The sequence below is a fragment of the Grampus griseus genome (assembly GCF_964374135.1).
Source record: "Grampus griseus genome assembly, chromosome: 20".
NCBI lineage: Eukaryota > Metazoa > Chordata > Mammalia > Artiodactyla > Delphinidae > Grampus > Grampus griseus.
The window spans coordinates 10828285-10855807 of record NC_139014.1 but is presented as its reverse complement, the minus strand read 5'-3'; the positions used below and the strand labels follow the sequence as shown (position 1 = coordinate 10855807).

The 27523-nt window shown below is 55.6% G+C and overlaps 1 protein-coding gene across 9 annotated transcripts in view; it reads right to left on the bottom strand.

Moving 5' to 3' along the window:
- The window catches only part of ENDOV (endonuclease V), a gene marked incomplete at its 3' end in the record, with an annotated part of 53708 nt that overhangs the window by 19236 nt on the left and 6949 nt on the right, over positions 1–27523 (bottom strand). Inside the window, exons 3-10 of one of the 9 annotated variants that reach the window (XM_082679817.1) lie at positions 24380–24514; positions 24133–24172; positions 23016–23128; positions 22082–22150; positions 21609–21737; positions 18999–19072; positions 18115–18173; positions 2213–2478 (exon numbers count right to left, since the gene is read on the bottom strand). In XM_082679817.1, the coding sequence (XP_082535943.1) occupies positions 2213–2478; positions 18115–18173; positions 18999–19072; positions 21609–21737; positions 22082–22150; positions 23016–23128; positions 24133–24172; positions 24380–24514 (885 nt within the window). Of the gene's footprint in view, positions 1–2212; positions 2479–8575; positions 9385–17765; positions 18174–18998; positions 19073–21608; positions 21738–22081; positions 22151–23015; positions 23129–24132; positions 24173–24375; positions 24515–27523 lie in introns of those variants that run through there. The other 8 variants (XM_082679812.1, XM_082679811.1, XM_082679813.1 and 5 more) reach the window with 8 other exon arrangements.

Below are 27523 nucleotides of genomic sequence, written 5' to 3'. Positions count from 1 at the left end.
GATGCCATTCCAGACGCAGAGGGGAGCCCCCACCTTCACCACCGTATCATCCATCATTGTCAACAGTGACATGACTCGGTCACACCCCTTCAAGGGCCGGGCGAGTCCAGTTGGGGGCAAAAGGAGCAGCCTGTGCCAGGTGACTGTGACAGAACAGACGGCCGAGGGGCACAAGATGGGTACAGACGTCCCCAGGTCCCTCCACAGGGGCCAGGGAGGAAGGGGCTGGTTCCAAGATGGGAGGGGGCACCCCAGGCCCAGTCACCCCAGCAAGCTGCCCTGGAAGGGTCTGTCTGAAAGCCGGGTGCACACTGGGTGGTGGGGCAGGCTGCCTTGGGGGCCAGGGCCGGGGGGCCCCGGGAGCCAGGTTGAGCAACGGGATAGTGTCCATGGACTTTGAGCCCAAGGCTGAGGGAGCGCGACCCAGCTTGCGGAAGCAGCTTTTTAGTAAGTGTCTTGAGCTTTCTTAGAAGCAGGCTGAGTTTAAATTATAAATAAACAAACGAGAACTCTGCAGCAAGGCAAGGCGTGGGCTGGTAGGAAGACGGGAGAGACTGGAGGCAGAGACCTCACTTAGGAGCTAATATTCCCCCCTGAACTTGAACCCTCCTGTTCTCTCTCCCCACCCTGCCTCTGCCTCAGGGGCTCGTGGGCCTTCTGCTGAAGGCATCACCTGGGGTCTCAGGCTTCAGGGGCTGACCCTGGCTGGTCTGCAGGAAGAGGCCCAGCACGGACCCCCACGGTGGGGAGTCGGGAGGCCCACCTGGCTTACACCACCCAAGGCGTTCAAGCCCGAGTCTCCCTCGGACAAAAACAGGCCCCGGTGGACACTCATCCGTGTGGGAGGTGTCTTACCAAATGTTTGAAGGGGAAAAAAATCCCATTTTCTTAGCTTTTTTTTTTCCTTTCTATTTTTTGATTATTTTTCTAGATGACTTCATTTCCAAGAAGGGTGTAGGGGAGAGAAGGAGGACAGAGGGAGGGAGGACAGGGGCCCTGAGGAGGGATGGAGGGGGGAGAGTGGGTGCCAGGCCCAGGGAAAAGCTGTGGGGAAAGTGGGGGCCACCTTGTCCTGACCGCGGTGCTTCCAGCCCAGGCTGTGTCCTCCTCCTGACCCCCACGGACCTCTTGGCCAGCTCCACTCCCACAAGTCCCTGGGGCAGAGTTCAGCTCTCATCCAGCCAGGATTAGCAGAAGAAGGGCTTCTAGGAGCTTCTCTCTGGGGCATGACCTCCCTGCCCCATGGACAGAGGTCTCCTTACCCCTTATACTGCTCAGAACCAGCAGGACACACTCTGGCTAGCTTAATGGCAAAGAAAGTCTCTGCTCAGTGGCCACACGCCCAGGAGCAAGGCCCCAACCACAAGGCCTCCACCACTGGGCACAGACCCAGCAGCCCACGCGTGACAGGGCACTGCTGCCCATAAGCCAGGACCTTCCACCCCCCCCGCCCCCCCCGCCGCCGTTGCTAGAAAAGAGATGCGGGGGGATCTGCTTTCTGGTGTTGGCTGCTTCTGAGTCAGTCTGTTCAGGTGAACCTTGGTTGGTGAAGCCCAGGTCACATTCCCCCACTCTAACTGCAAGGAACTCAGAGAACACCAGCAAGGTAGCAGCCACCCCAGAACCCCTTTTAGTTCACAGAGCCCAAACTCCCAGCAGCTGCTGCGCTCTGAGGGAGAAACCATACCAGGCCTCTCTCCCAGCCTCCAGTGGCTGCTGGCCATCTTTGGTGTTCCTTGGCTGGTGGGCACACCACTCCAGTCTCTGCCTCCAACTTCACACGGTCGTCTCTTGGGTCTAAGTCTCAAATCTCCCTCTGCTTTTCTCTTCTGACACCTGACACTGGATTTAGGACCCACTCTAATCCAGGATGATCTCATCTCAAGATCCTGAACTTGGTTATATCTGCAAAGACTCTATTCTAAGTATGGTCACGTTCTGAGGTTCTAGGATTCCATCTTTGGGCCCCCAGCCATTCAACCACTCCAAGAGGCATGAGAAATGGGCACTGAGAAGGTGGCAAGGGAGAAGAGGAAGAGGTGAGGTGGAAAGGGACGTTTGGGCAGGAGAAACCAGCTGCCCGAGCCCAGCATCCATGGGGCTGTCGAATCTCCTTTTGCTACTCAAACCCCAAGTCAGCTTGTGGCTGCCCAGACAGAGCTTCCCACCACCTCCCGTATCCCCATCATTGTCTTTTCCCCAAGGCCAGGCATCATGAACACCCCATCTCCTTGAGGGCTCCCAGGCCCCCCTGCGCCTCAGACCCCCAAGATCTCCAGGTCCAGGAGGCAGGAGAAGCTGCCCTGCCCCTCCTGCCCAAGGGGAAGGGTGGGTCCCACAATCCCTTCATCTTTTGACTTCCTACCTCCCAAAGTGCTTCCTTTCCTCTTCCCCAAATTCTCTGTTGGAGTTTGGGCCATTTCTTCTGATGGGGCTCATTCCCATCCTTGGCAGAAAATGCTCTCAGAGATGGAGAACCTTCAAGATGCAAGATGCATGGGTCAGAAACAGAATATAAAAACATCTGTGTGCACTCTGCAGTTTACACTGCCCTTTATCCTACACTGTCTCCTCGGATCCTCACTACTGCCTGTGAAGGAAATACTAATCCCATTTTACAGAAGAGGAGACTGAGGCTCTGAGAGGTTTAATGACTTGCCTGAGTTTACACAAACCTGAGATTCAAACCCGAAACGTCTAACTCCAGCTTTTAATGCTCTTCCCACCAACTCCAACACACTGGGCTCAACCCCATAAAGAATCCTGTCCATGTCACAGCTTCAATCTTCCTAGGAACAGGAAATTCACCACCTAGCAAAACAGCGAATTCCACTGACAGTCCCAAGTATCAGGGAGTCTTCCTTCATTGAAGGAAAGCCCTTCCTTCTTCATGTAACTCACTCCCCCACCCCCCGCCTTGGCAATGGGCAATGCCCCTGCCCCAGTCTTCTCCAGGACACACCTCTCCATTTCTTACCCCCTTCTTGAAAAGTGGGGCTCTGGCCATCCCCTCCGGGTCACCCTCCCTAGAAGGGTTTCTGGCCTCTTGATGCCCAACCTACAACGTCAAGGACACAGGTCCTTGAGGCAGCTGCGAAGGGTGACTTTGGACAGGTGTCCCCTGGCACTGTGCCCGAGTCAGGCGGAACTAAGGTGAGGACTGTGCCCGCTCTGGAGGTGACAGTCTCTCTTCCCATGACCAGAGTCTGGGGGTGAGGCCCGGCCATCTGGCCACCTCAAGCTGGGGCCACCACGGACAGTCCCGGGCAGAGGTAGTCACTGTGCCACAGCACAGTGGCAATGTCACACGTTGGAAAAGAAGAAGAAAGGCAAGCACCAGCAAGCAGAGTGGCTGAGGAACAGCTGAGCTGAGTCACTGCAGCCAGGCGGGTGGAGGCGGCTGCAGGGGTGGGGTGGAGGCCTCCCAGGGACGGAGGAAGGAGGAGGGGACACCAGGCACCTGGCACCCTCCCCTGGGCTTCTGGAGCTGTGGAGGGTCAAGGCACCTAGCAGCAGGGTGCCCAGGGGGTCGAGCTGACCATAAGGGCTGTGCAGCCAGCTGGCCTCGGGCTCCATTCCCAGCTCAGCCACCAACTGGCCCACAGGCCTCCACCAGCCACGTAATCTTTCGAAGCCTCAGTCTCCACCTCTGTCTAGTGGGGTAATGGCTGCCTCCCCCGCTACTGGGCCGATTACTGAAGGCCACGGTGCCAAGTGCTCAGGGTGGCATCTGGCACACGAGGGGGGCGCTGAGCCAGGCCCCAGTGGCTCTGCTCATCATCATTATGAATGAGGAGCCTTTAGGTTTTCCCAGAGCAGGATTCTGGGGTTTGCCCAGTGGGCCTCCCCCACCCCTGCCCCAGGCCTTCCTGCTGCCCCATGGGTGCGTTTCCGAGGCTGTCGGTGGTCTTGGGCTGTTTCCTTGTCGACTTTCCCACACTTCCCCCTTCATGGGCCCCAGGTCCAGGTCCAACAGGCTGGGCTTTGGGGTAGCCATGTCTGTATCAGGGCAGGGCTCCCACCTCAGCTGGCATCCTGCCGCCATCACCTGCCAGGACCCACACTGTGTGGTTCCCGCTGCCGCCAGGCAGGGCTGCAAAAGCCGGCGCTGAGTCCCACTCTGCAGAGTGATCAGCAGAGTGACCTCACCTGACACACAGCACTACCCCAACCTCTCTAGGAGCCACAGCAGGCTGTGCTGGTGTGTCGCCCCCCACTCCCCTGACACACAGGAGGTCCCTCAGATGGCAGGATGCCCCCATCCTGCTGAAGCTCAGGGTTTAGGAACTGGAAGGCATCCTGAAGACAATCCAAACTCATTCCCTCAGGCCCTGAGAGGAAAGGGACCTGCCCAAGGCCACACAGCCAGTGGTGACAGGGGGGTTGCTTCCAGGCTTCCCTTCCCCTCGGCGGTCCTGCTGGGATTTCCTTGCCCAGGAACCAGCACCACAGGCCTCACCCCAAACGGGGAGCCCATGCGATCCTAGCCCCTCCCTCCTGTGTGCTCGCCGCTCTCCCTAGGCAGGCGCCTGCCTCTCCCGCCCCCATGCCACCGCGGGAAGGGGTTCCTATGGCACCCCTTCCCCCGCACACACTTAGCTCACTGGCAGCCCATCTGCCCGGAGACAGTGAACAGCAGATGCCTCTATGTACAGCGGTGCCTGAAGCGCAGCGGCCCTGCGCCTGCCGGATGAGAGCATGCCAGCCAGGCACAGGGCTCACGTGACACTTGGCTGGGGCAGGGGCCCCTCATCCAAGGCTGGGCCAGGAGGGGGTCAGGCCACCCAGACAGCCTACCAGGGCTAGGGACCAGGGTGTCCAAGGCCGGAATCAGAGTGTCCTGCGGGGGAGTTGCTGGATGGGCAGCTCTCTAGCAGGCTGCACCCTTGGGGGACAGGCTTCTACAGCTCCCTGACTCCCTGGGGAAGGCCTAAAGTGAGGGGGTTGGTGGACTCCATGGACAGACCCCACAGGGTCAGCCACTGCACACAGCGCGTGTGAAGGCTTGTGGAAGAGGGTTCAGAGCATCCAGCTTCTGTACAAGTGTGGGACCCTCGGCTGGGCCTCATGGGGCTCCTCATTCTGTCTTGGCCCCAGCCTCATCCCAGGCTCCCTCAGCAAGCTTCTCTCTCTCCTGAGTTCTTACAACCAATGGGGGTAGATGGCAGAGCAGGGTCAAGGGACCCTAGGGCTGGGCCTCCTGGGAGGTGGTCACAGTTCCTGGACCCACTGGCTCCTGGACTCACCTACTGTTTCCGGGATGCACGGGGCCAGTTGGCAAAGAGCCTCGTTTCCATGGCAGCAGCCTCAAGCCCTGGGTCCAGGAGGAGGGGCTGGCTGAGGACCCCAAGAGCTCGGCCTTTGTCTCTGCTCTGCCCTCCCCAGCCAAGGAACAGAGCTTTGTAGCCCGTGGGTGGCCAGCAGAGCACTGGAGGGCCAGCCCAGCCTGGGGGAGGGGAACTGCTGGGTGGTGGTGCACATACTTTTCCATCCTCTATAAAAACAGGAAAATAAATTGGCTAAGTCTGGAGCCCTATGGACTCTGGCTTGACATAAGCTAAATTTGTCTGATTCTGGAAAGAATTAGAACATTTCAATGATCTGCAAATGGGGCTGCTGGCTGCTGAGCCCTTATCTTGTTCATGGCCTCTAGCCCAGTGTCCCATGTGAGAGGTGAGGGGGAGAGAGGTGAAAGGGGTCTTAGGCTGGTGTGAGCCAGCCTGCCTGGGGCAGAGGGATGGACAGCTTGGCCTCTGAGGACCCCGTTAACTGAGACGGCAGAAGCCATGACAACCAAAGCTCACTTCCAAGCCCTGCAGCCTCCCTTTCTCCCCCGCCTTCACCCTTTGTTTTCCTCCCCTCCTCCCGGCGCCCCCGCGGTGCAGGCAAGCACAGGCACACGCAGGCACACACACGCACGCCCCCAGGCCGCCTCTGCTCCCCTCACATCTTGCGTTTGTTTTCCTTCAGCAGGGCTCCAATGGGGACACGCTGCACTCTCACAATTGGCAGCTCCCTCCGATCCCCCCCCCACGGAGGTGCCATATGTCAGTGTCATGAATAAGCATGAGGCGCTGTAGCTGGGGGGCTGGGAAGTGGCAGCTGCCAATCACCTGCCGAGCAGACATGGGGTGGAGGCTACCACAGGGTGGGGTGGGGGGGTCACCACTACCAGAGGGGCGGGCCAGGTGGGGGGATGGTGTGGGCAGAGGCATGGGAAGAGGGTAGGATCAGAGCATGGTCACTGGTCCTCACCAGAGGGACCCACCTCCAGGTGACCAGTGTGCTTTCCTGAAAACAAGCAAAACCCAAATGGCATGGTGTGACCGTGTGGGGTAGCCCTGAACCCTGCCCCTCAGCTTTGTGTCTGCCTGCAGGCCCGCTGGCCAGCCCACACCAGCCCCTCCAGGATGCCCTTCTCCTCCCAGGCTGCGCCCGCACCCTGTGCCTCTCCCCAGCACGTGCTCCATCTGAGCCTCCCACTAGTGAGCTGGGGACCAAGGCTTCACCTGCAGGGAGAAGGAGGGGGATCCAAATTCAGCCAGCACCTGTGCTGGGCCAGGCATGTCTACACAGGGCCCCATTCGCTCTCACAACACTCCTGGGAACTGGGGGTTTTTAGCCCCATTTTACAGGTGAGAAAACAGGCTTAGAAAAGTTTGAAGAAACTGTCTCCAAGTCTTATGGCTCAGAGTCGGGTAGCTGGATTGTGCTCAGGTCTGCCAGTTGATTGCCAAAGGCTCCGAGCACTGGGACCGGGGTACTGTTCTGTCTGCGCTGCCCTGGGTGCCCTCCACCTGACTGCCACCCAGGACCTGGCCACTCCTCCTTCACCTCCCTACCCTGCCCTCACCCCTTTAGAGTTTACCCTTCCCTGAGGATACTCTTATCCATATTGGATCCTGTGGAGACCACGCAAGTCATGGACACCTGTCTGCACATTTGTCCTTCCCCAGCACTGTCCCACCCCCTGACCAGCAGTGACCAGTTCAGGCCTGACCCAGCAGGTGGCTGTGGAATGAATGAAAGAATGGACAGAGTCAGGCTGCAAGGCAAGAGCCATGTGCTGAGCACCCCAGTGTGACTGCAGAAGTGTGTCCCAGGGAGACGGAGGCCAGGCCCCGCCTACCCCACACCCTAGGCCTTTTTCCTCACTCCCAGCCCAGCCGGAGGCTGAGGCAGGCGATTGCGTGGATTGCATTAACCACTCCGGGTTAATTGGCTGTCCCTCACCACCAGCATGACAGATCCTGCTTGACATTTCTCTAGATAGTTAATTGACACCCAAGTAATTTGTCACAGAGACCTCGTTATATGCCAACTGGGTCCCCTAAGCCGTCAGCATCTGTGCCCCAGAAACAAGATTGGCAAGTTAATAATGGAGACTTAATCATGCCATTCCCTGCTGGTATGGGAAGAGAACTGCTCGGAGACAAGATGGGGCACTGCTGGGAAGAGACGGTGCTTTCTTAGGGCCTTGGGAACAGAGCATCCTCAGAGAGCCTGGAGTCCCCTCCCCTCAGTTTCCCCAACCAGGTGTGCCTTCTGCTGACAGTGGTCTGTCCACTGAGGAGCGCCCCTCCATGAGATGGGCTGTGGCTGACTCCACTCCCCGGCTCCAGGCTGGACACATGGCCTCCCCTCCCCTCCAGCCGCAGTAATAAAACTAAGCAGTGATCACAGTCCATCCAGAACCCAGGGCCTGGGGCTTGCGATGGAGCCTTTAGGGTAGAGGCTGCGCTTTGCCTGGGAACACCACAGGGGAGAAAGTAAGCCTGGGGCTGCTGCCAGCCATCTAGCACCCAGAGGGGAGCCCCCCTGGGAATGGCACAGAGGGAGAGGGTAGACGTGTGTTGCAGCCAGGCCACTCACAGCCAGCTCTACCCTGGAGTGAACTAACAAGGCCCTATTATTTGCTTAAGGTGGTTTAAGTTTGCTTCTGTCACATGTAATCTGGAGAGTTCTCAGCTCAAACACCTACAGGCTCTTACTTCAGGATTCAAGCCTGTCTGCAGAGCCCATGTGGGGTCTGCTTACAAGAGCGAGAAGGAGCCCTGAGCAGGAAGACAGCCTAGTGCAGAAAGGCGAGGCCTGGACAGAGGGGATCTGGGTTGAAGAGGAGGAAAGCTAGAGCCGAGGCCACCCAGCGTCTGGGGCTGGCACCCGAGGCCAACATGACGGCATTGAGTTCAGCACCGTGGACAGCGGTGGCCTTGCCCCACACAGCGCTGCAGGCCCAGAGGAGCGAACAGATTTCCCACCTACCTGGGAGACCCAGGACAATGTGGCTCATCTTGAGGCTATTGACAGACTCCTGAAAGATGTCGTGGTGCCCTTGTGCCTCAGAAATAAGGACTCTTCTGGGTACTTAAAAAAGCCCCTTTCCAGGGTCTCCCCAGTTTCTACGGTGGGGCTAGGGTGGGGCTGTAGTTCTCAAGCAGACGCTAGATGACGCACACCACTATAACAGGAGCAGGAGCAAAACGAGGGTGGAGAGAGGTCCCTGGAGACGGATGTGAATCAGGTATACAAGGCAACCAAGACAGGTGGGCATGGGAGGAGTGGCTCTGTATTAGTTATGTTTTGCTGCATAAAAATATTATTCCAGAACAAAGGTCTATTATCTCACAGTTTCTGAGGGATAGGAACCTGGAAGCAGACTGACTAGCTGGTTCTGTCCCAGGGTCTCTCATGAGGTTGCAGTCAGATGACAGCCAGGGCCGGAGGGTGCACTTCCAAGATGGCTCCCTCACATGGTGACGGGCAGGTGGGCTCAGTTCTCTGCCACGTGGACTTCACAGAGCAGTTTACAACACAGCAGCTGACTTCTCTCAAAGTGAATGATGAGGGGGGAAGAGAGAGGGAGGGGCACCATCAAGACATAAGTCCCAGTGTGTTTTAGGCCTAGTATCAGAAATGACATACCCTCACTTTTGCACCTCCACTGGTCATACAGACGGACCTTGTTCAGTGTGGTCATAGGGCTACACCAGCCCCAGGAGGCCATATTGGAAGCTGGCTACCACAGGCTCCGAGAAAAAAATAAATTCAAGATGGCCTGATGCTTTGAATGTACCAAAAAGAGATTTATATTTCCATTGCAGGGTTTGGGAATAAGTAATGGATACACAGAAAATAAACCAAATCCAAAACATGAGGCAATTATCAAGTGCAGGAAAAACAAGAGGTTGTACAAAAAAGGAGATGTAATTACATTACATTACTCAGCTACGAACAGTACGTGCAAAGAAAGAATAACGCAGACATTGAATTCTGATTCAACGAAAATGAGAAGATGGGTGGAAGGAAAGTGTATGAGAGGCTATGTGAGAGGGAACAAACTCTCAACCTCCATGGCAGAAAGTCAATGGATAATTTCTAAATCTAAAAAAACAGAAAAACAAAAAAGAGAAAGGCAGCATTAGCATGTTATTTAGAAGTAAATATGAAAAACCCCCACACTAAAGAAAACTAAAATAACAAAATTTTGCCTCTGAGCAGGGGAAGTCAGGAGAGGAGAGGGGTGAGTGAATGAGGAGCTACTGGGTTTTCGTTACAAGTCTTATAGAACTATTTGACTATTTAAACTATGTACGTTTATAACCTCGATTAAAAATCAAACAAACACCAAAACACCAGTGCAATTTAAGTAACTAAAAGACAAAACTACTCCAGCCTGCTCTCTACTCCCAGCTCTCTATCAGGTCCCTGCAGCCCCAAGGAAGGGCCTAGGGAGCTGTCTCCTCCTCCAGGGCAGGACACCCCGTGTGGTGGAGTCGGGTCTGGATCCTTCCTCCCCTGCCCCACCACGGGCCTCCAGCGGTCTCCCCCAGTATCTTTCTCTCTGAGTCCCTCCAGGTCGGCTTGCCTATCTGTCTTGGGACCGCATCCTTCTTCCATTAGCCCACCTTCCCTGCCCTGTTCCCAGGTCTTCTCCCGGTTGGGTGGAGAGCAACCAGACTGGGGAGGACCCAGCCCTGTCCACAAGCAACAGCTGTGCCCTGGCCCCTCTGGCCTACACTCCCTACCCCGCCTCCAGTGCCGCCCATCGTGGTAGGAAACGGAGAAGTTGCTCCTGCTTCCCAGGGAGGTGAATTGGGGATAGCGGGCCATGCTCCATCATTTCCCTGACACCTCTCCTAATTACCCAGTATGTTATTCATTTGGATGTCAGAGCTGCCGCATGCCTGTGCCTTTAATTAATAATTTGGTAAAACTCTACTCAGGCCTGGCTAGGGCAGTGCAACAGGGACTGCTGGGGCTGGGCCAAACCTGCAGTGGGTGGGCCAGGCCAGTGAGGACCCCCCACCCCCAGTCAATGCAGAGGCCTTGGGCGGGAAGCTTGGCCCTGCTTCCTGTCCCCAGCTGTTCACTCCAGGCCACAGAGCCCCAGGTGAAGCCCCTTTAGGGACCCTTCCAGGAGGAGGCAGGAATGCAGACCCTGAGGGGTGTGTGTGCACCAGTGACTGGGGCCTAAGTGAGGGGATTTGCTCCCCTGGAGCCCAGGCTGGCCCTTGAGCCTTGGAGAGTTGAGACCCCAGGAGCCTAGGAGGGGAGGGGAGGTGTTTTGGTCAAAGGGGCCAAGAAGCCTGGCTCAGACCCAAGCTCAAACAGGCCAATGCCTGTGATCAGAAAATAGGGGGGCAAGGGAGGTATCCTTGGGACAGCTAGGAACATGGCTGGGCCTCCTCCTTGACCTGATCATAAAGGACTCCCAGCCCTGGGTGTCCTCCATTCCTGACTGCTCCAGGTGAGGGGAGCGTGGGCAGACTGGGGTCCTGGAGGCGAGTGTCCTGAGGGGCCAGGGTGTGACCTGCAATGGTCAGGCCAGCCCACCACCTCGTGGGAGCCTCTCAGGCTCAGCCCCTGGGGACCCAGGGAAGGGGCACAGAGGCTGCCAGGCTAACAGAAAAATCTATTTGGATCCAACTTGAATTATTGAGTGTTTCGAGATTTATTCTTGGTTCTGGGGTGGGCTGTGATCTGCGAAGATGGATATCATCTCGGCCCTATTTTTAAGGTTCTGTGAGAAGCCCAGATACCACTGCACTTAGGGCTCCTGTGCAGCCTTCTGCAGGGTAGAGCCTCGGGGGGTGGGGGGTAGAGGTGGGCAGGACATGCCACCCCCAAGCACCCTCCCCATTCCCAATCCCACTGCTTTCCTGCTCTCCCATGAATGACCCCAGCCAGTAGGTCCCCAGGTACCACCTCAGCCCCTTCTAGTTGATTCTGCACTCCCCCAGCCTCCCCAACCCCTCCACATGAACTCTCAGCATGGTCCATCCCTCGAGATGCTCAGGGCTATAGCCACACCTACCACCCTGGGGTGAGCCTGGGGTCCCAGCAAGCTGCTGACATGCTCTACCTCTTCATCTTATCTCTGATACGGCCTTGGTGTAGCCAGTAGACAGGGCCAAGGGGCCAATGGCACTGCCCACTGCTGCAGATTCTCTTCCATCAGGCTGTAGCTGAAACTCGTCCCTTTAAGGTTCAGACGCCCCCACCTCTGCCCACAAGCCTTCCATGCCAGGCTTAACCCCCCCACTCAGCCCACCCAGGGTTAAACAACGTCTCTGCTATCTTCCAACTGGTTCTCCTGGAACCCTACTCCCCCCCTGAGGTCAGGCCCAGGATTTATTGGGGCCATAATTAGTTTCTGATGGGGTGGGATTTACACCCTTTGGGGCTTCTGGGAAGAGAGGGAAACCCTTGAAAGCAGAGGTAGGTTGAGTCTTGACCCTCTGAATCTTGCAGGGGACTCTGCCCTCCCACTCCCCACTCAAGCCAGGGGCACTACCAAGTGGCATCTTGGGGGTGGGGAGAGGGCTCCTTAGAAAAACCACTCACAGCCAGACTAACCCACTAAAGTCAATAAGCACAATGGAGACACTACTACCAACCTTATTGAAATAGAAAGAAAATATCACAAACAATTGTAGGCCAACACATTAGATGATCTGCATGACATGGACAAATTCCTAGAAACACACAAACTACCAACTGATTGAAGAAACAGAAAATCTTCATAGATCTATAACAAAAGAGAGTGAATCAGTAATCAAAACCCCTCCCAACAAAGATAAGCACAGAGCCAGCTGGCTTCACAGGTGATTTTACCAAAGGTTTAACAAGAATCAACACCAATCCTTCTCAGAGGAGGGAACACTTCCTAACTATTCTATGAAGTCAGTACTACCCTCATATCAAAGCCAGACAAAGATATCACAAGAAAAGTACAGACCAGTATACCTTATGAATATAGATGTAAAAATCCTCAACAAAATACTAGCAAATCAAATTCAGCAGCTTAGTAAAAGGATTATACACCATGACTGAGAAGGATTTATTCCATAAATTCAAAAGTGGCTCAAAATATGAAAATCAATATAACACACCACATTAACAGAATGAAGGAAAATGATCATTTCAATAGGTGCAGAAAAAGCATTTGATAAATCCAACACTCTTTCATGATAAAAACACAGAGAAATTAGGAATAGAAGGATCTTCCTCAACCGGATCAAGGGCATCTATGGAAAACCCACAGCTAACATCACACTCTAGTGAAGCTTCCCCCTAAGATCAGGCACCAGGCAAGGACGTCCACTCTCCCTACTTGCATTCAACATTGCACTGGAGGTTCCAGCCACGACAACCAGGCAAGAACAAGATATAAAAGGCATTCAGATTGGAAAGGAAGAAATAAAAGTGAAACTATATTCACATAAGACATGATCTGATATATAAAACCCTTAAAGAACACACACACACACAATTAGAGCTAATAAATGAATACAGCAAAGTTGCCAGATATGATACAAAAATCAATTGTATTTTTATACACTAGCAATGAACAATCCAAAAATAAAATGAACAAAACAATTCCATTTACAATAGCATCAAACAGAATAAAATACTCAGTAATAAATTTTACCAAAGGACGTACAGGGAGGGCGTGTACAATGAAAATTACAAAACATCATTGAAAGAAATTAAAGAAGATCTAAATGAGTGAAAAGACCCTGTGTTCAGTGATTTGAAGACGTAATAGTGTTAAGACAGCAATGCTCAGGACTTCCCTGGTGGCGCAGTGGTTAAGAGTCCGCCTGCCAATGCAGGGGACATGGGTTCGAGCCCTGGTCCGGGAAGATCCCGTATGTTGTGGAGCAAGTAAGCCTGTGCGCCACAACTACTGAGCCTGTGCTCCAGAGCCCATGAGCCACAACTACTGAGCCTGCGTGCCACAACTACTGAAGCCCGTGCGCCTAGAGCCTGTGCTCTGCAACAAGAAAAGCCACGGCAACGAGAAGCCCACACACTGCAACGAAGAGTAGTCCCCGCTCTCTGCAACTAGAGAGAAGCCCGCGCGCAGCAACGAAGACCCAAAGCAGCCAAAAATAAATTTAAAAAATGAATTTATTAAAAAAAATAACTTATTAAAAAAAGACAGCAATGCTCTACAAATTGATCAGTGCAATCACTATCAAAATTCCAACTGCCTTTTTTTGGGGGCAGAAATGGACAAGCTGGTTCTAAAATTTATATGGAATTTCAAGAGACCCAAATATCCATATACAAAAATTACCTCAAAATGCGTCAAAGATCTAAATGTAAGAGCTGAAACTATTAAACTCTTAGAAGAAAACATAGGAGGAAATCTTTGTGACATCAGATTAGGCAATGGTTTCTTCGTTATGACACCAAAAGCACAGGCAACAAGTGAAAAACAGATAAACTGGATTTCATCAGATTTTAAACTTTCATTCAAAGGATGTTATCAAGAAAATGAAAAGACAACACACAAAATGGGAGAACCTATTTGTAAATTATATAACTGAAAGGGGTCTGGTACCCAGGACATATAAAGAACTCGTACAACTCAATGACAGAAAGACAAACAACCCAATTTTAAAAATAGCAAAGAATTTGAGTGGACATTTCTCCCAGGAAGACATACAAATAGCTAATACGCACATGAAAAGGGGCTCAAGATCATTAGTCATTAGGGGAATACAAATCAAAACCACAATGAGATACCATTTCCCATACACTAGCATAGCCAGAATCAAAAAGACAGATAATTACAAGTGTTGGTGAGGATGTGGAGAACTTGGAACCCTGTGTTGCTGGTGGGGTTGTAAAAAGGTGCAGCCACCACGGAAAACAGGAGGAAAATAGTACGGCTATTCCTCAAAGAGTTAAACAGAGAGTCACCAGGAAATTCCACTCCCAAGAGAACTAAAAACGTAAGTTCACACAAAAACTTGTACGTCGATTCGCACAGCAGCATTATTCATCATAGCCCCAAATAATCCAAATATTCATCAGTAGATGAATGGATAAACAAAATGTGGCCTCTCCATACAGCAGAATATTATTTGGCCATAGGAAAAAGTACTGATCCATGTTACAGCACAGGTGAACCTTGAAAACTCATGCTAAGGAGAGACTCCAGACATAAAGGTCACATACTCTGTGTGACTCCATTCCTATGAGGTACCCAGAATCGGCAAGTCCACAGAAACAGGAAGCCCATTAGTGGTTGCCAGGGGCTGGGGCAGGGGGGAGGGGTGGAGGAGAGTGACTGCTAATGGATACGGGATGAAAAGGTTCTGGAACTAGATAGTGGTGTGCCTGCACAAGATTCTGAATATACTAAAAGCCAATTAACAGTACGCTTAAAGATGTTAAAATGGTGACTTGTTACATGACTTTAACCTTGAAACAAACAAAAACCACTCAGGTTTTCAGTTGTCTGTAAACTGATCTCAGGCTCTGTCTGCTTCTCACTGAAGCGGAGGGGATAGGGATGAGGGACCCCACAGCGGTCCATGCCTCAGCCCAGGGGGCCCACTTGACCCCTCTGGTCAGTGAGGAAGCAGTGGCTTTAAGCAGAGCCCCAGTCCCACCCCAGTAGGAGGTCTCGGCCATCTCTGTGCCTGTCTTAGAGATGGGTCCCCAGGGGATGCTGCTGCAGACATCACCCTGAGCCTCCCGGCACCATGGGAAGCTCTCCTGTTGGCATGTGCGTGGGGCAGGCATTGAAGGGGAAGGTGCCACTGGGGCCGAGGAGTCACGGTCCTTCCTGCCCAGCCCTTGCGGGACCTGCATTCTGGCGGCTTGGGGTGGTGGAAGGAGCTCAGTAGGAAATGAGGACCTTTACTTCCTGTTTCTCCCTTCCCATTGGTGCAGTTAGCACAGCCTTGCAGACTGAGGACCATCAACCTTGGCCCCTGTGGGCCCCACTTCTCCAAACCTTCTCACTTTCTTTGCAAGGACTGACTGCGTGCCAGGTTCTGTGCCACGGCCACTCCACACAGGGCTGCAGCTGTCCGGGGAGACAGCACAGGTATGATCCCCATTACAGGCTCGAAGCTTTGCCCAAGGCCAGTCAGTACAAAGCCGTCAGGCCCAGCCAGCTCTGCGTGGCTTCCATCCTGCGCTCCGAAGTCCCCCCCACCCCCTGGTCCTGATGAACTCTGGGCAGGGAGAGACCTGGAAGAAGAAGTTAGGAGGGCAGTGGTTGTGGAGCACCAGGCAGGGCCTGCGTGGGTGGTAGGCTGGGACTGAGTCTCCTGAGGGCCACCCTGGCACAGAGTCCTGGGCACCAGGCTCGGGGCACATCTGGGGTGGCTCAGCACCCTTGTACTCAGCAGGGGTGTGAATGAGGCAGCAGCTGCCTGGGACCCCAGGCAAGTGCCACTGTCTCCCTTGTCCTTGGGCAGCCCCCAGGACTATGGCTGCACTTAATCCAGCTGTGGCCCCCCGGTGGAACCCTGCCCAGGCCTGTTTGTGCCCAGTGACCATCAGGGATTTTAGGGAGATGGTTTCACCATGGCCCTGTGCTCCTGCACACCTCAGACGGGACTCCACGCTGTCCCTGCCTCTGACCACTAACGACTCAGCGTGGCGCCCAGCTGGTGCTGGACGCCCCCCATCCTTCATTAACTGGGAACTGACTGTGTCACCGCCGGCAGGGACTCCACGTGGACCCTCACACTCAATCCCCCAACTGGACTAAGCAGGTGCTTGTATCCCCGCAAGAAAACAGGTTCCGAGAGGGAGGACCGGTCCCTCTCGGAGCTCCATCAGATGTCACATTCCACCTCCTATCCCAGGACACAGACCCGTGCCTCAGTCCAGAGGCAGGGAGAGTTGGGGCACTGCCGGCACAGGGGAGCCAAAAGCCGCAGGTACTGAGGTGCAGGTTCTAAACAGGCACAGCATCCCAGAGCCTGGGGTGAGTGGGCAGAAGGCCCAGGGCCTGCTAGGGAGGGTGGGGTGAGCTGGGGTTCCCTGTGTACCACCGGCTGTGAAGAGCAGGTGTTTTTCTCAGTCTCAGGATTGGGTGGACAGTAGAAGCTGAGGTGAGAAAAAAGATGTGCAGCGAGGACATCTGGGGAGGACCACAGATCAGAACCTGGGATAGGCCTTCCTGCCTGAAGGAGTTCCCCTGAAGGTACCTGTGGAACATGCTGGAAGCTGCTGAGCCCAGTGGGCCATCCGGTGGAGCCCATAAGCATGTGGGTGGCACCCAGCAGCCCACCTGGCCCGTGTAGGCCCTCTGTACCCCGAAGCCCCCTGCCCTGGAATGGCCCTGCTTCCTACTGCAATGTCCTGACTAGGGGCTACTACCACCATGTGGGGCAGCCCCTGGCCCCGCCTTACAAAGGGTTTTGGAAGCACAGGTTAAGTGGGAGGGGAAGGGGGACAGCTGAACCCAAATAGCTGGCTGCCTTGCTTACTTGTCCCCTTTGCTTCTTCCATGAGCCCGGGCCCTGGAAGAGAGCTCCCTTCTCACTCTGAATGAAAGGAGAGACACCAGAGCGGGGCGTGGAAGGAGCGCTGGGACCCGGGGCCTCCCTGGGCTTCCATCCCAGGCTGTCAAACCATGACAGGCAGTTCCTTCTTGAGAGGCAGGATAAACGGCAAGAAAGGCTTGCCTCCGAGGATTCTTCACACCCCTCAGCAAAGATTCCAGAGTCCTTAGGGAACCTAGGGGTGAGCTGGGAGGAGGTGGAGGACTAGGGCTGCTTGGGAGGCACCCAGGGGCTGTGGGTGGGGCCGTGCGCCTCCCTGGGACTAGCTCACACCAAGAGGAGTGGCCAGGCAGGGTGCCAGAGTCAGGGCTGCCCTCCCACAGCAGAGACGCGTTTTGAGGCTGGGCCTCTGGGTGAAGAGGCTGGCGGGGGGGAGTGCGCCGGGTTGACAGGAACAGGGGAGAGCTATTGGCACTTGAACACAGTGGGCTGCCCGCCCTCGGGGCCCGTGGCCAGGATAGCAGATCCCAACACCCATCTCCTCGGGTACGGGTGCCAGCCCTCTGTCTGGCACCCCACCCCTGCAGCCCAGACTGCCCCTGTATGTCCCCCAACCCTCAGCCTTTTCCAGGCTCAGACACTGCTCTTCTCCCCTCCTCCTGGCCCTGCACGTCCCAGCAGCAGGCAGTCTGGAGACCGGCTGGGCAGCCAGGGGCCAAGCCTGACAGCAGCCACCCCAGTCTGGACCCTCCCCGGCCAGGGCAGAAGTGGCTCAGTGTAGCTGGTCGGCAGGGAGGGACGTGCTGGTTTATAAACAAACACAAAGTGAAAGCGGCACATGTACTCAGAGGAGCAGATGGGCAAGGAGAAGGTGTGCATGTATGTGCAGTCTGGCAGCTGTAAGCCCACCTGGGCGCTTTCAGAACAAAACAAAAAAACACCAGAAAATCCCCTATGAACTCTGAATCCCTTCCTTTGCTCCTAAGAAATTAACGTCATGTGCTCTCTGGGCCTGGCACTCTGCCATGTGAGCTCTGTCTTCCACTGAGCTCTCTCCAGGCCCCTGTGCCTCATGACCGTGGAATGGAAAGGTGGCCACCCCAGTCCATCCGAGCAGGGCTGTGCCTTCTGCGTCCCCATGTCCTCGGGCCAGGGTGCCCCACCTGCTGTGGGGGCCGCTCCCCCAGTCCCTACAGACGAGCTGGAGCAGGGCCACAGGCGGCCCAAGAGTCTTCCTGGCATCCAGCTCGGTGCCAGCCCCAGCCCTTGCCCTACTGCCCCTGGGCACCTGGGCCCAGGGCTTTCCGGTGTGTCCTGGGGTTTTGGCTGTGGGCTTTGAGGGGCCCGTCCTTACCTGCGGGCTCTTCTGAGGCTCCCTGAGGGCACGCCTTTGGCCTCTGTGCCTTCTTGCTCCTGGTAATGACATCAAGAAAGGACAGCATCAAACGTCAGAGCCCCCCTCGATCCCCAGGTGGTCCCTGGAAGCTGTGTCAACCTGGATCCTCAGGGGTGCGAGAGCCCAGGCCAGAGGGGGCAAGGCAGATCCCGACGGCCAGCCCCCACCGTTGGGAGAGTTCAGGGGTCCCAGCCACACCTTCCCACAGTTCTCAAAGCAGCTTAGCCAGGCCCAGGCCAGCACGGGCTTGGAGGAGAAGGGAGCACAAAGGAAACGCCGTGCTTGTAAGGACTCCTGGTGGGAGAGGATGGGCCTGATGTCCAAGCTGCCAATGGAAACCCTGCTATCTCAGTCTCTTCATCGGCAAAGTGATCACAGTGCCTGTCTCATGGTAAGTGCCGTTAGGATTAAGTAACCAGCCACTGCTGGCTGTGACTGTACCACAACATAGTGGGATGAGAATCACTGTGCACACCACACAGGTGAGGAAACAGGCTTTGAGAGCGTAAACGACACAGCAGGTGCAGAGCCAGGACATGAACCGGGACCACCTGACTCCCTCACCCTTTCTGTGGAGACCACGACATAAATGGACCAAGGTAAGCAGGGAGCGCCCTGGTGGGAGGTGAGCTTTGGGCTTTGGGGGTTGCTGGTCAGTTCCCACTGAACATGGAGTCCACACTGGCCCCCAGCATTCTGCTGGCTCTTCTCCTGTCCCCTCAGGAACCCTGCGCCCCCTGCCTGGCCCTGCCTGTCTGGCCTGAGCCACAGCGCCACCGCCGAGAGGCCCAGCCACCAGAAGTGGCCCCACGGGGGCATGACCCAGCCACCCCAGCACTCACGTTTCTGGCCGCAAGGCAGGGGCCCCTTGGACTCCCAGGGTCCTGCGGATGTAGTCTCGGGAGCGGATGTCAGCCTGAAGAAAGGGATGGCTCGAGTGAGAGGGGTGGCTGGGGTCCCAAGCTGGCCTCTGGATCAGTCCCCACCCAATAGGGTGGCCCCTCCTGGAAAAGCCCACGGAGGCCCAGCCTGAGGGAAAAGGAGCAGCGGCCCCATCATGCGTGGGTGCCAGGAGGTCAGGCCCTCTGGTTGGGGTGCTTGACAGCATGTCCCCGAAGGGCCTGAGGAAATGGGCTGGGTGCCTCGCTCCTATTTCAGTTGGCTTTCAGTGGGTTTATAGCTTGTACTTCCCTGTAGGTTTTGCTTGAGCCAACAGTTTCTCTGCTAAAGCCCTCTTCTCTGAAGGCTGTCCTCAGCCCAGCTTGTCTGTCCTCACTTTTGGTTCATCTGACTCCCTGGCTAGTGTCAGCTGCAACCTCTGTCCCTGGAGAAGTGTATGGAAAGTTCTTCAGAGTCACCAGAATGAAAGGGGGCTTCTGGGCCACAGGCTGGGATCAGGGCACATCCTGGGGAGAGGGGAACAGGCCTGAGTGGGGCCCCCAGGACCTTGCGGCACAGGCTCTCCCCGTTCCAGGGGGCCTGGCCTCAGGGAGGCCCCTGATCCCGGCTCAGATGGCTCAGCCCCGCTTTGGGCTGTGTGACTACAGGACACAACAGCTAATCCCCCCGACTGTTTCTACTTAAGAGTGAATGGGCAAGTGGGCAGGGTGGGCGGCAGGGTGCTCCGGGAGAAAGGCCCCGGAGACGCGAGGCAGCAGCTCCCGCCTTCCCCTGCAGCAACCGGTCCCGGCCTGGCCCGGGAGCTGGGGGCAGCGGGCCTGTGACCAACGGAGCAGGCCCTAAGCCGTTCTCTCAGCTTCTCCTCAGAGCTTACAGAAGTAGTCAGGAGGGCAAAGTGTACACAGGTGAGTGGGCCAAGGAAGAAGATGGACCAAGAGATAACCAGTGCCACTGGACAGGGCCACACCCCGTTCCTGGAAACGATAGGGTTGGTAGGCTCCTGGGTGCAGACGTCTGGCTTTTCTCTAGGGCAGACACACGGTCCTTGCCCACCTTTGAGGGGTTCACGGCACTTTACAGGGCATCCCCCCACCTGCAAGGACACAGCTATCATCCACTCTGGGGCAAGGCGAGACACAGAAGGGACAGAGACCTGCCCACCATACCAGCTCAGCAGAGTCCCTGGCTCTGAGGGCCTGCGGAGAAATCTCGGGTCGTCACCCCACCCACCACAAGGTCGCACAGGTGGATGGGAATGGGGGAGGAAAGGCTTCCTGGGGCCAGGACACGTCACAGGCTTTTGCACCTACAAACCCTGTACGGGGAGGGAAGGAGGCTGAGGCTGGTGGACACTTAGAAAATCCACCCTGGAAGCCACCCTAGAGGCCTTGACTCTTCGCAGCCCAGAGAGTTGCTGGCAGGGGCGGAGAGCCACAGCCGCGTGCGTGCCGCTGCTGCCACCTGGAGGCTGCCCTGCACACCAGCAGCCGGGGGGGGGGTCCCAAACCCTGAGGTGGTGGCTACGGGGGCTCTTGGGGTGGTCGAGGCAGAGCCAGGACCCTCAGGTTTGCGGTGTCACCAGGTGGTGCTGAGTTGAGAGTACCGAGCGGGCCTGTGGCACCTAGGCCAGGTTGCCTCTAGTTGACGCAGCACAGGCCTCAGGGACACACGGAGCAGCAGGCGACATACAGTCCCTGCTGGGAAGGCAAATCTGATGGTGTCCCCTCCCAACTCACATCCAAGGCCCTGTGGTAAATTTGAAGTTCTGGCCCCTGCAATGCACACAGGCTTCCGCCCGCTCACCCTCGCCAGGGCTCCAGCCACAAGTTCCTCTGAGTTTCTGGCATCAAACTCCTTCCTGCCCAGGGGCCTTTGCAAATGCTGGTCCTCAGGCCTGGACTGCCCTTCCCCCTCTTCCAGCAGGCCTCTCCCTGAGGACAGCTTCTCACAGATCCTTGCCTCATGGGCTTCCCTGGGACATGCACCTGCTCTGCACCTTGTCATGGCCAAGACCACCAAGGCGGCCCAAGGGCTTCCTGCATGAGGTTAGCTGAGCCAACTCGTTCACCAGAGTTCTGATCCCCCTGGGCCCCAAGTTAGGTGCTGGGTGCCTGGCGTGGCCACACCCTGGAGTCTCCTGATTTTATCCCTGGCCCAAGTCTTCCTCAGCAGTGCCCAGCAGCCCTGCAGGGGCCCCCCAGCCGAGGACGGCCGCTCCCTCCCAGGTCAGCGGGGCAGCTTGGGCCTTCAGGGGCTGGCAGGCCACTCTGCTATTTGAGCTGACGTCAGCTGATTTTCCCGATGACCCAGGGTGCCAGAGGCTAAAAGGCTGAGTGCAGGGGCACAGCAGACCCCCGGGCTAGGCAGGGCAGGCCTCTGCATCTTCCAGGCCCCTCTCCTCCCCTCCGGAGCCTAGTGTGGCCCAAACTGACTCTCCCACAGGTGCTGTGGACCCTCAGCCCGGGAGTACAGGAAGAGCAGGTGCCATGCGCTAGCCTACCCACCTGGCAGCCCACTCACCTGGCAGCCCACTCACCTGGCAGCCCACTCACCTGGCGCACAGGCTCCGGGATCCGAAACTTGCAGCAGCCATGGGTCAGGCGCACGGCTGCCTCCAGGCTCATCTTGTGGCCCACAGAGACATAGAGGGGCTTGGTGCTGTGGTCGTGGCTCTTCAGGGCCTGTGACAGGGAGGGTGAGGTCAGGGCACTGGGCAAGCTCTGTGGGCTGGAGGACTGACATGTCCTGGGCGGTAGGCAGGAGCTTGGGAGACTGGCAGCACCCTTGGGGCACCTTCCTGATGTTTGTCTTAGGGACAGGGTGGGGCGAATGAGGGCCCAGAGGCCCCCTCAGCACAGTGGGGGAGGGGAAGAAATAAAGATGCAGGGGCAGCCAGAGTGGCAGGAAGATAGGGAGAGGCGGACGGGTTCTGGGGCACACACGTACATGGGTACTGACCCCAGGCCCTCTCTGGCCCTCAGCTGAGGGGTCTGCCTCGGTGGGGCACAGGCCCCTGGCCACTCACCATGCCCAGGACGGTCCCGGAGCCTCCCATCAGAGGAAATGAGTCTCCTCCAGCCTTCAGGAGCCGTACCTGGAAAACAGAAAAAAGACTTGGAAAAACACCCTTCTTGGTGAAAGGCTTGAAGGCAAGCCTGCTCACCTTTAAAACCTGAGCAGCCGCTGGGCGAGGAGATGAAGGGCCCATCGCGAGTGGACCCTGCGTCCAAGCGCGGCCTGCAGCACCATCTCACCTTGACGAGGTACTCTCCTCCCCATTCTGCAGCAGAGAAGAGGCAGCAGCCTGCCCAGGCCCCAGTGCTGCAGGGTGGAGGCACCAGGCTGGTGCACACACAGGGCCACAACCCACTCGAGGCCACTTACTTCCTGCTGCTTTCTCTCCTGCTACAAATTTGAGCACTTCTGATTCAACCTGACAAACTTTTTGGAGTGGTGGTGGTGGGGACTGGCCCATTGGGTGGGTCGGGGCCCCTGTCAACTCAACAAACAGGCACTCCACACAGGCATGGGGGAGCTGGAAGGATGAGACAGATGCAACTGACCTGTTCTCAGAGTTGGCTGTCCAGGTTAGAGAGCCACGTGTGTCACCAGCTCCTGCCAGAGGGGGTCCCAGAGGAGGGAGATGCCCCAGGCAGATGGGGGTGGCACGGCAGGTGGAAAAGTACAGAGTGTTGTACAGGCCCCGAATGCCCGGTCCCCGATACCTGGAGGCTCTACCCCCACGTGGGGTGCCACAGCAGCACGCAGGCAGGGGTGGAGAGGAGGCAAGTGTGCACCCAGAGGCTGGGAGAGGAGCTCTGAGTCTCCCGAGATGACCCACCACCCACAAGGCGCGCAAAGAAAGCTGGTCTTCCTCACTCCAGGTCAGCAATCCAGGCTGGGAGGAGAGCGTCCCAGGTGGAGCTGGTCTGCAGCGGGGCGGACTCTGGCCCCCTCACCTTCTCCTTGTGCAGAGCGTTGTTCTCCAGCCCATCCACCTGCAGGAGTTTCTTGGCCACCCCGATGCAGGGCAGGTCTGTGACAACACCAAGGTGGCAGGCTACCCCAAAGCCTGTAGGGGCAGAGCAAGATGAGGCTGGGGAGGTGAGGCAATGAGCCCAGCAGTTTAGAGACAGTGTGGGGATGGGGGCCACACCAGAGCCTCGCTGAACTTTTCCACGTGAACAGAGGCCTGTCGGTGGGCAAGGACTTGTGGGACAGGGCTCTAAGCCCCACCCTGACCTCGGACGTGGCCCTCTACCCTGACTTCCGGGCTGGCAGGCTGGGTGGAGGACGACTCCCCCTCCCCCCCACCCTGTTCTGACAAGATTAGGAGCCTGATTATAATTAGTGTGCTCACATGCTTCACCTGCTTCTTTCATCCTCCCCTCCCCTTTGTGGCCACCTTCAGGCCTCTGCAACTCTGCCCTTAACTCGCCCAGAACTTTGGGACTCCTGCCAGGGCACAAGGATTGCAGTGACTGGGGGCCAGGCCCAGGGCTGGCCTGCTGGTCCTCCACTAGTGTCCAGGGTGGCTCTGGGCCCACAGGCTCCCAGGGCAGGGGCTAAAATCACAATGCCACCCCTTCCTGACTCCCTCTGCCGCCCAACCCCCAGGTTTGTATCTGAGGGTAAGACAGCCCCTCCCCCTTGGTGGTTCTCCCCGGGACAAGGTTCTAGCACCCAGGTGGGTGTGGGTTTCCCTGTGTCAGTGGGGAACAAGCACACCTGTCTGTTCCTGTTCCGTTTCAGGCAAGGGTCTGTTTAGGACACAGGGCAGGCCGCCAGTGGGACAGGCTAGCTGGGCTCAGGGCCTGAGACTTCTGGAAGCGTCAGGGCCAAACTGGATGTTGGTACCTGAGCTGAGCCAGCAGAGGTGGTGGAGGCAGGCAGGAAAGGGGCAGGGGTGAAGAGAAGTAGGGGCTCCTTACTAGGGGGCCTTGACAAGGGAAGCAAGGCCAGAAGGAGCTGCAAGGCCAGGCTGGTGGCAGAGGGCCTGGGGCCTGGTGTAGGCGGACTGCACCCCTCCTGGTCCCTCTCTTACAGCCCTCTCAGGGAGTCTTGGGAGCAGATTACCTCGGTGGTGGAGCACCCCATTTCCATCCACAAAAAGGACCTGGAAGAGCCACAGGGGAAAGTCACGGTCAGCTGAAGTGACCCCCGCCCATCAGGTTGGGGCATCCCAGAGCAAGACGAGGGCCCCAGCTCTTTAGGTCTGATCCCTCTTGAGGCAAAAGCACTTCTCCAGGAAGCTCGTGGATATCTCCCTGCAATGGGGCGGGGCCTGTGGAGGGCCTTTCCTCCAACCCAGTGAGATACCTGCCTGGGGCATGAGGCGGGGCTCCTTCTCCCGCAGCTGCTGCACCGCGTCCACCAGGAAGGGCACCTCTCGGAAGGCCAGGAAGCCTGACACGTAGGGGGCTGTCAGGCTCACCATGCGACAGTCCTCATACATCACCTGCCACCAGGCACCCAGGTCACTAGGCACGCGCGGCCCTGGCCACCTCCCCCGCACCCTCGCATGCCCTTGGCCCTTATCTGACAATCCCTGTCACTCCGTCTCCCAGGCCCACCCCCAAGTCGCCCCCTTCCCTGCCTCACTAACTGGAGACAGGTGATCCACCCTGCAGATGGGCAGTGGGGATTCAAATGCTGCCATTTCAAAGGTACTGGCCACACCTGGTCTGTAACAGGCCCTCCTCAGGCTGCCTCCTTTGTAAATCAGACCTGCTGCCTCCCCACCCCACCCTGCTGCCAGGCTTTTTGGAGGCTCACAGAAGACAAAGCACAAGAAGCACCTGTGAATAGACACCATAGTGCCATATTAGAAGGGGCCTCCGGGAAGAAAAGGCCAAGTCTTCACAGAGGCTACAATAGCAAGAAGGGCAACTCTGGCTTTAAGAAAAGAGATTACAAATATTTCGGAAAAAGGACAGGCACGATCTCAGAGTGAGGCAGTTTGGAAGAGAACTGGGTCCCAAGGGATGGGAGAGTCCAAAAAGAAAAATTCTGAGGCTGCAAATAACCCCAGAGAGAGAAGAGGGGATACCCCTGGGGATGTTGTGCTAAAAGGCCTGGCTCACGCTGGGAGAAGTAGGGGCCAGGAGTCTGAGGCAGACCTGCTGGGGACCACCCAGAATTTTCACACGCTCTGGCAGACTCTTCTTCAAACTGAAAAGTCCTAACACAGCATGGAAGAGGAGGCCCTGTTGGTACTTGATTAGCATGTAACGACCCGCTCAGAGCACAGGACGGCAGCCCTAAGCCCCTTAAGCATTGAGTTTTCATTACAGCCAGACCACCGGAGGTGAGAACGTTTCCCACTAAGCACACATTCTCCAGAACCTTCAGATGTCCTGGATTGTTACTGACCATCCCACCCCCCCACCAATCTCTTGGTGATAGCTTTCAAAATCATACTTCCACCTCTCCCTTGAAGCCAGGTCATAATGACATGTCCCTAAATGAAAGAATTACTCTAATAGCATGGAGGAAGGGGCTCGTCCTTCCAACATTTTTATCAGTGACTCACAGGAAACTCATCAAACTGCCAATGACCTAGAGTGGGCAGGGTCCAACCGGATGACAGACCAGAGAATTCGATTCACAGTGAACCCGGCAGGCTGGAGTGCTGAACCCCATGCAACAGGATGACTCTTCACGGGGACATGTGTGAAGTGTGGTCTGAGTTCCCACAGGATGATGGTGGCTGCTTACGTTTGAATCCCTCTGCACAAGCTCCAGGAACCAGAGATCCACAGGAGAGGAGATGAACCCCCTCTACCCCATGCCCACAGCATAACTGGGAGACAAGCCAATTACAAGCAACGGTGTGCATCTACGGGCGGAAATAAACAGCCCAGACTCACAGAGCCAGCTCTGGGCCCCTCGCCAGAAAGGCAGGTGGGGAAGGGACAAGGGCAGGGGGTGTGGTGGGGCATAGTGGTAGGGAGCCTGATGGAATGAGACCTGGGGGGCAGCCCCAGCCTTATCAGGAAGATGCTGCTCTGGGGAGACACAGGTGAGCCCTGGGGGCTTGTGGAGAAGAGAGCGAGGCCAGAAGTGTAAGGTCCTTTGGAAACGAGAGTATCAAAGAATCAGAAGAGACACTGGCCGTCTTTGCTTCTGAAAAGGATGCCATTTATTGGCACGACGATACTTCACCGTCCCTCATGATTTAAGAAACCCACTGAGGCACCCAAACCCCTGGCCCTTGAGTTTCCTGTTTAAATAAATTTTTTTTTTTTTTAAGGCCACACCGTGTGGCATGCAGGATCTTCCCTGCAGTGGAAGTGCAGAGTCTTAGCCACTGGAACACCAGGGAAGTACCTAAGTACAACTTAGAGTGAACAGAGAACTCAGAAGGCAATGATCAAACCTTGTGAGTTGATGAAATACTGCCCCCAACCAGTTGTGCAGCAGAGGTAAGTTAACTAAACGCCAGACAGAGAGCACAACCTGGCAGAAATAAAAACAGAAACACAAAAAAACCTGACAAGACAGAAAACCCAGCATATGCATGACTGAAAAAGAGAAACAAAACTATGGAGCTGAAATAATAAATATAACTAATACTTAAAACCACAAACTAAGAAACGTTCCAAAAATAAAAGAAGATCTGACCCCACATATTGAAAGACCCAAGTGGGAACTTGGGGAAACTGACATGGAAGTCAACTCAAGATGTATCTTAGTGAAGATCCACCAGAAGGCAGGCAGCAGAAGCAAGAAGAACTACAATCCTCCAGCCTGTGGAATGAAAAACTGCATTCATAGAAAGACAGACAAAATGAAAAGGCAGAAGACAATGTACCAGATGAAGGAACAATATAAAACCCCAGAAAAACAACTAAATGAAGTAGAGATAGGCAACCTTCCAGAAAAAGAATTCATAATAATGATAGTGAAGATGATCCAGGACCTCGGAAAAAGAATGGAGGCAAAGATGGAGAAGATGCAAGGAATGTTTAACAAAGACCTAGAAGAATTAAAGAACAAACATCTAGAAGAATTAAAGAACAAACAAACAGAGATGAACAATACAATAACTGAAATGAAAAATACACTAGAAGGAATTCATAGTAGAATAACTGAGGCAGAAGAACGGATAAGTGACCTGGAAGACAGAATGGTGGAATTCACTGCCATGGAACAGAATAAAGAAAATAGAATGCAAAGAAATGAAGACAGCCTGAGAAACCTCTGGGAAAACATTAAACACACCAACATTCACATTATAGGGGTCCCAGAAGGAGAAGAGAGAAAGGACCCGAGAAAATATTTGAAGAGATTATAGTTGAAAACTTCCCTAACTTGGGAAAGGAAATAGCCACCCAAGTCCAGGAAATGCAGAGTCCCAGGCAGGATAAACCCAAAGAGAAACACACTGAGACACACAGTCATCAAACTGACAAAAATTAAAGACAAAGAAAAATTACTGAAAGCAACAAGGGAAAAATGACAAATA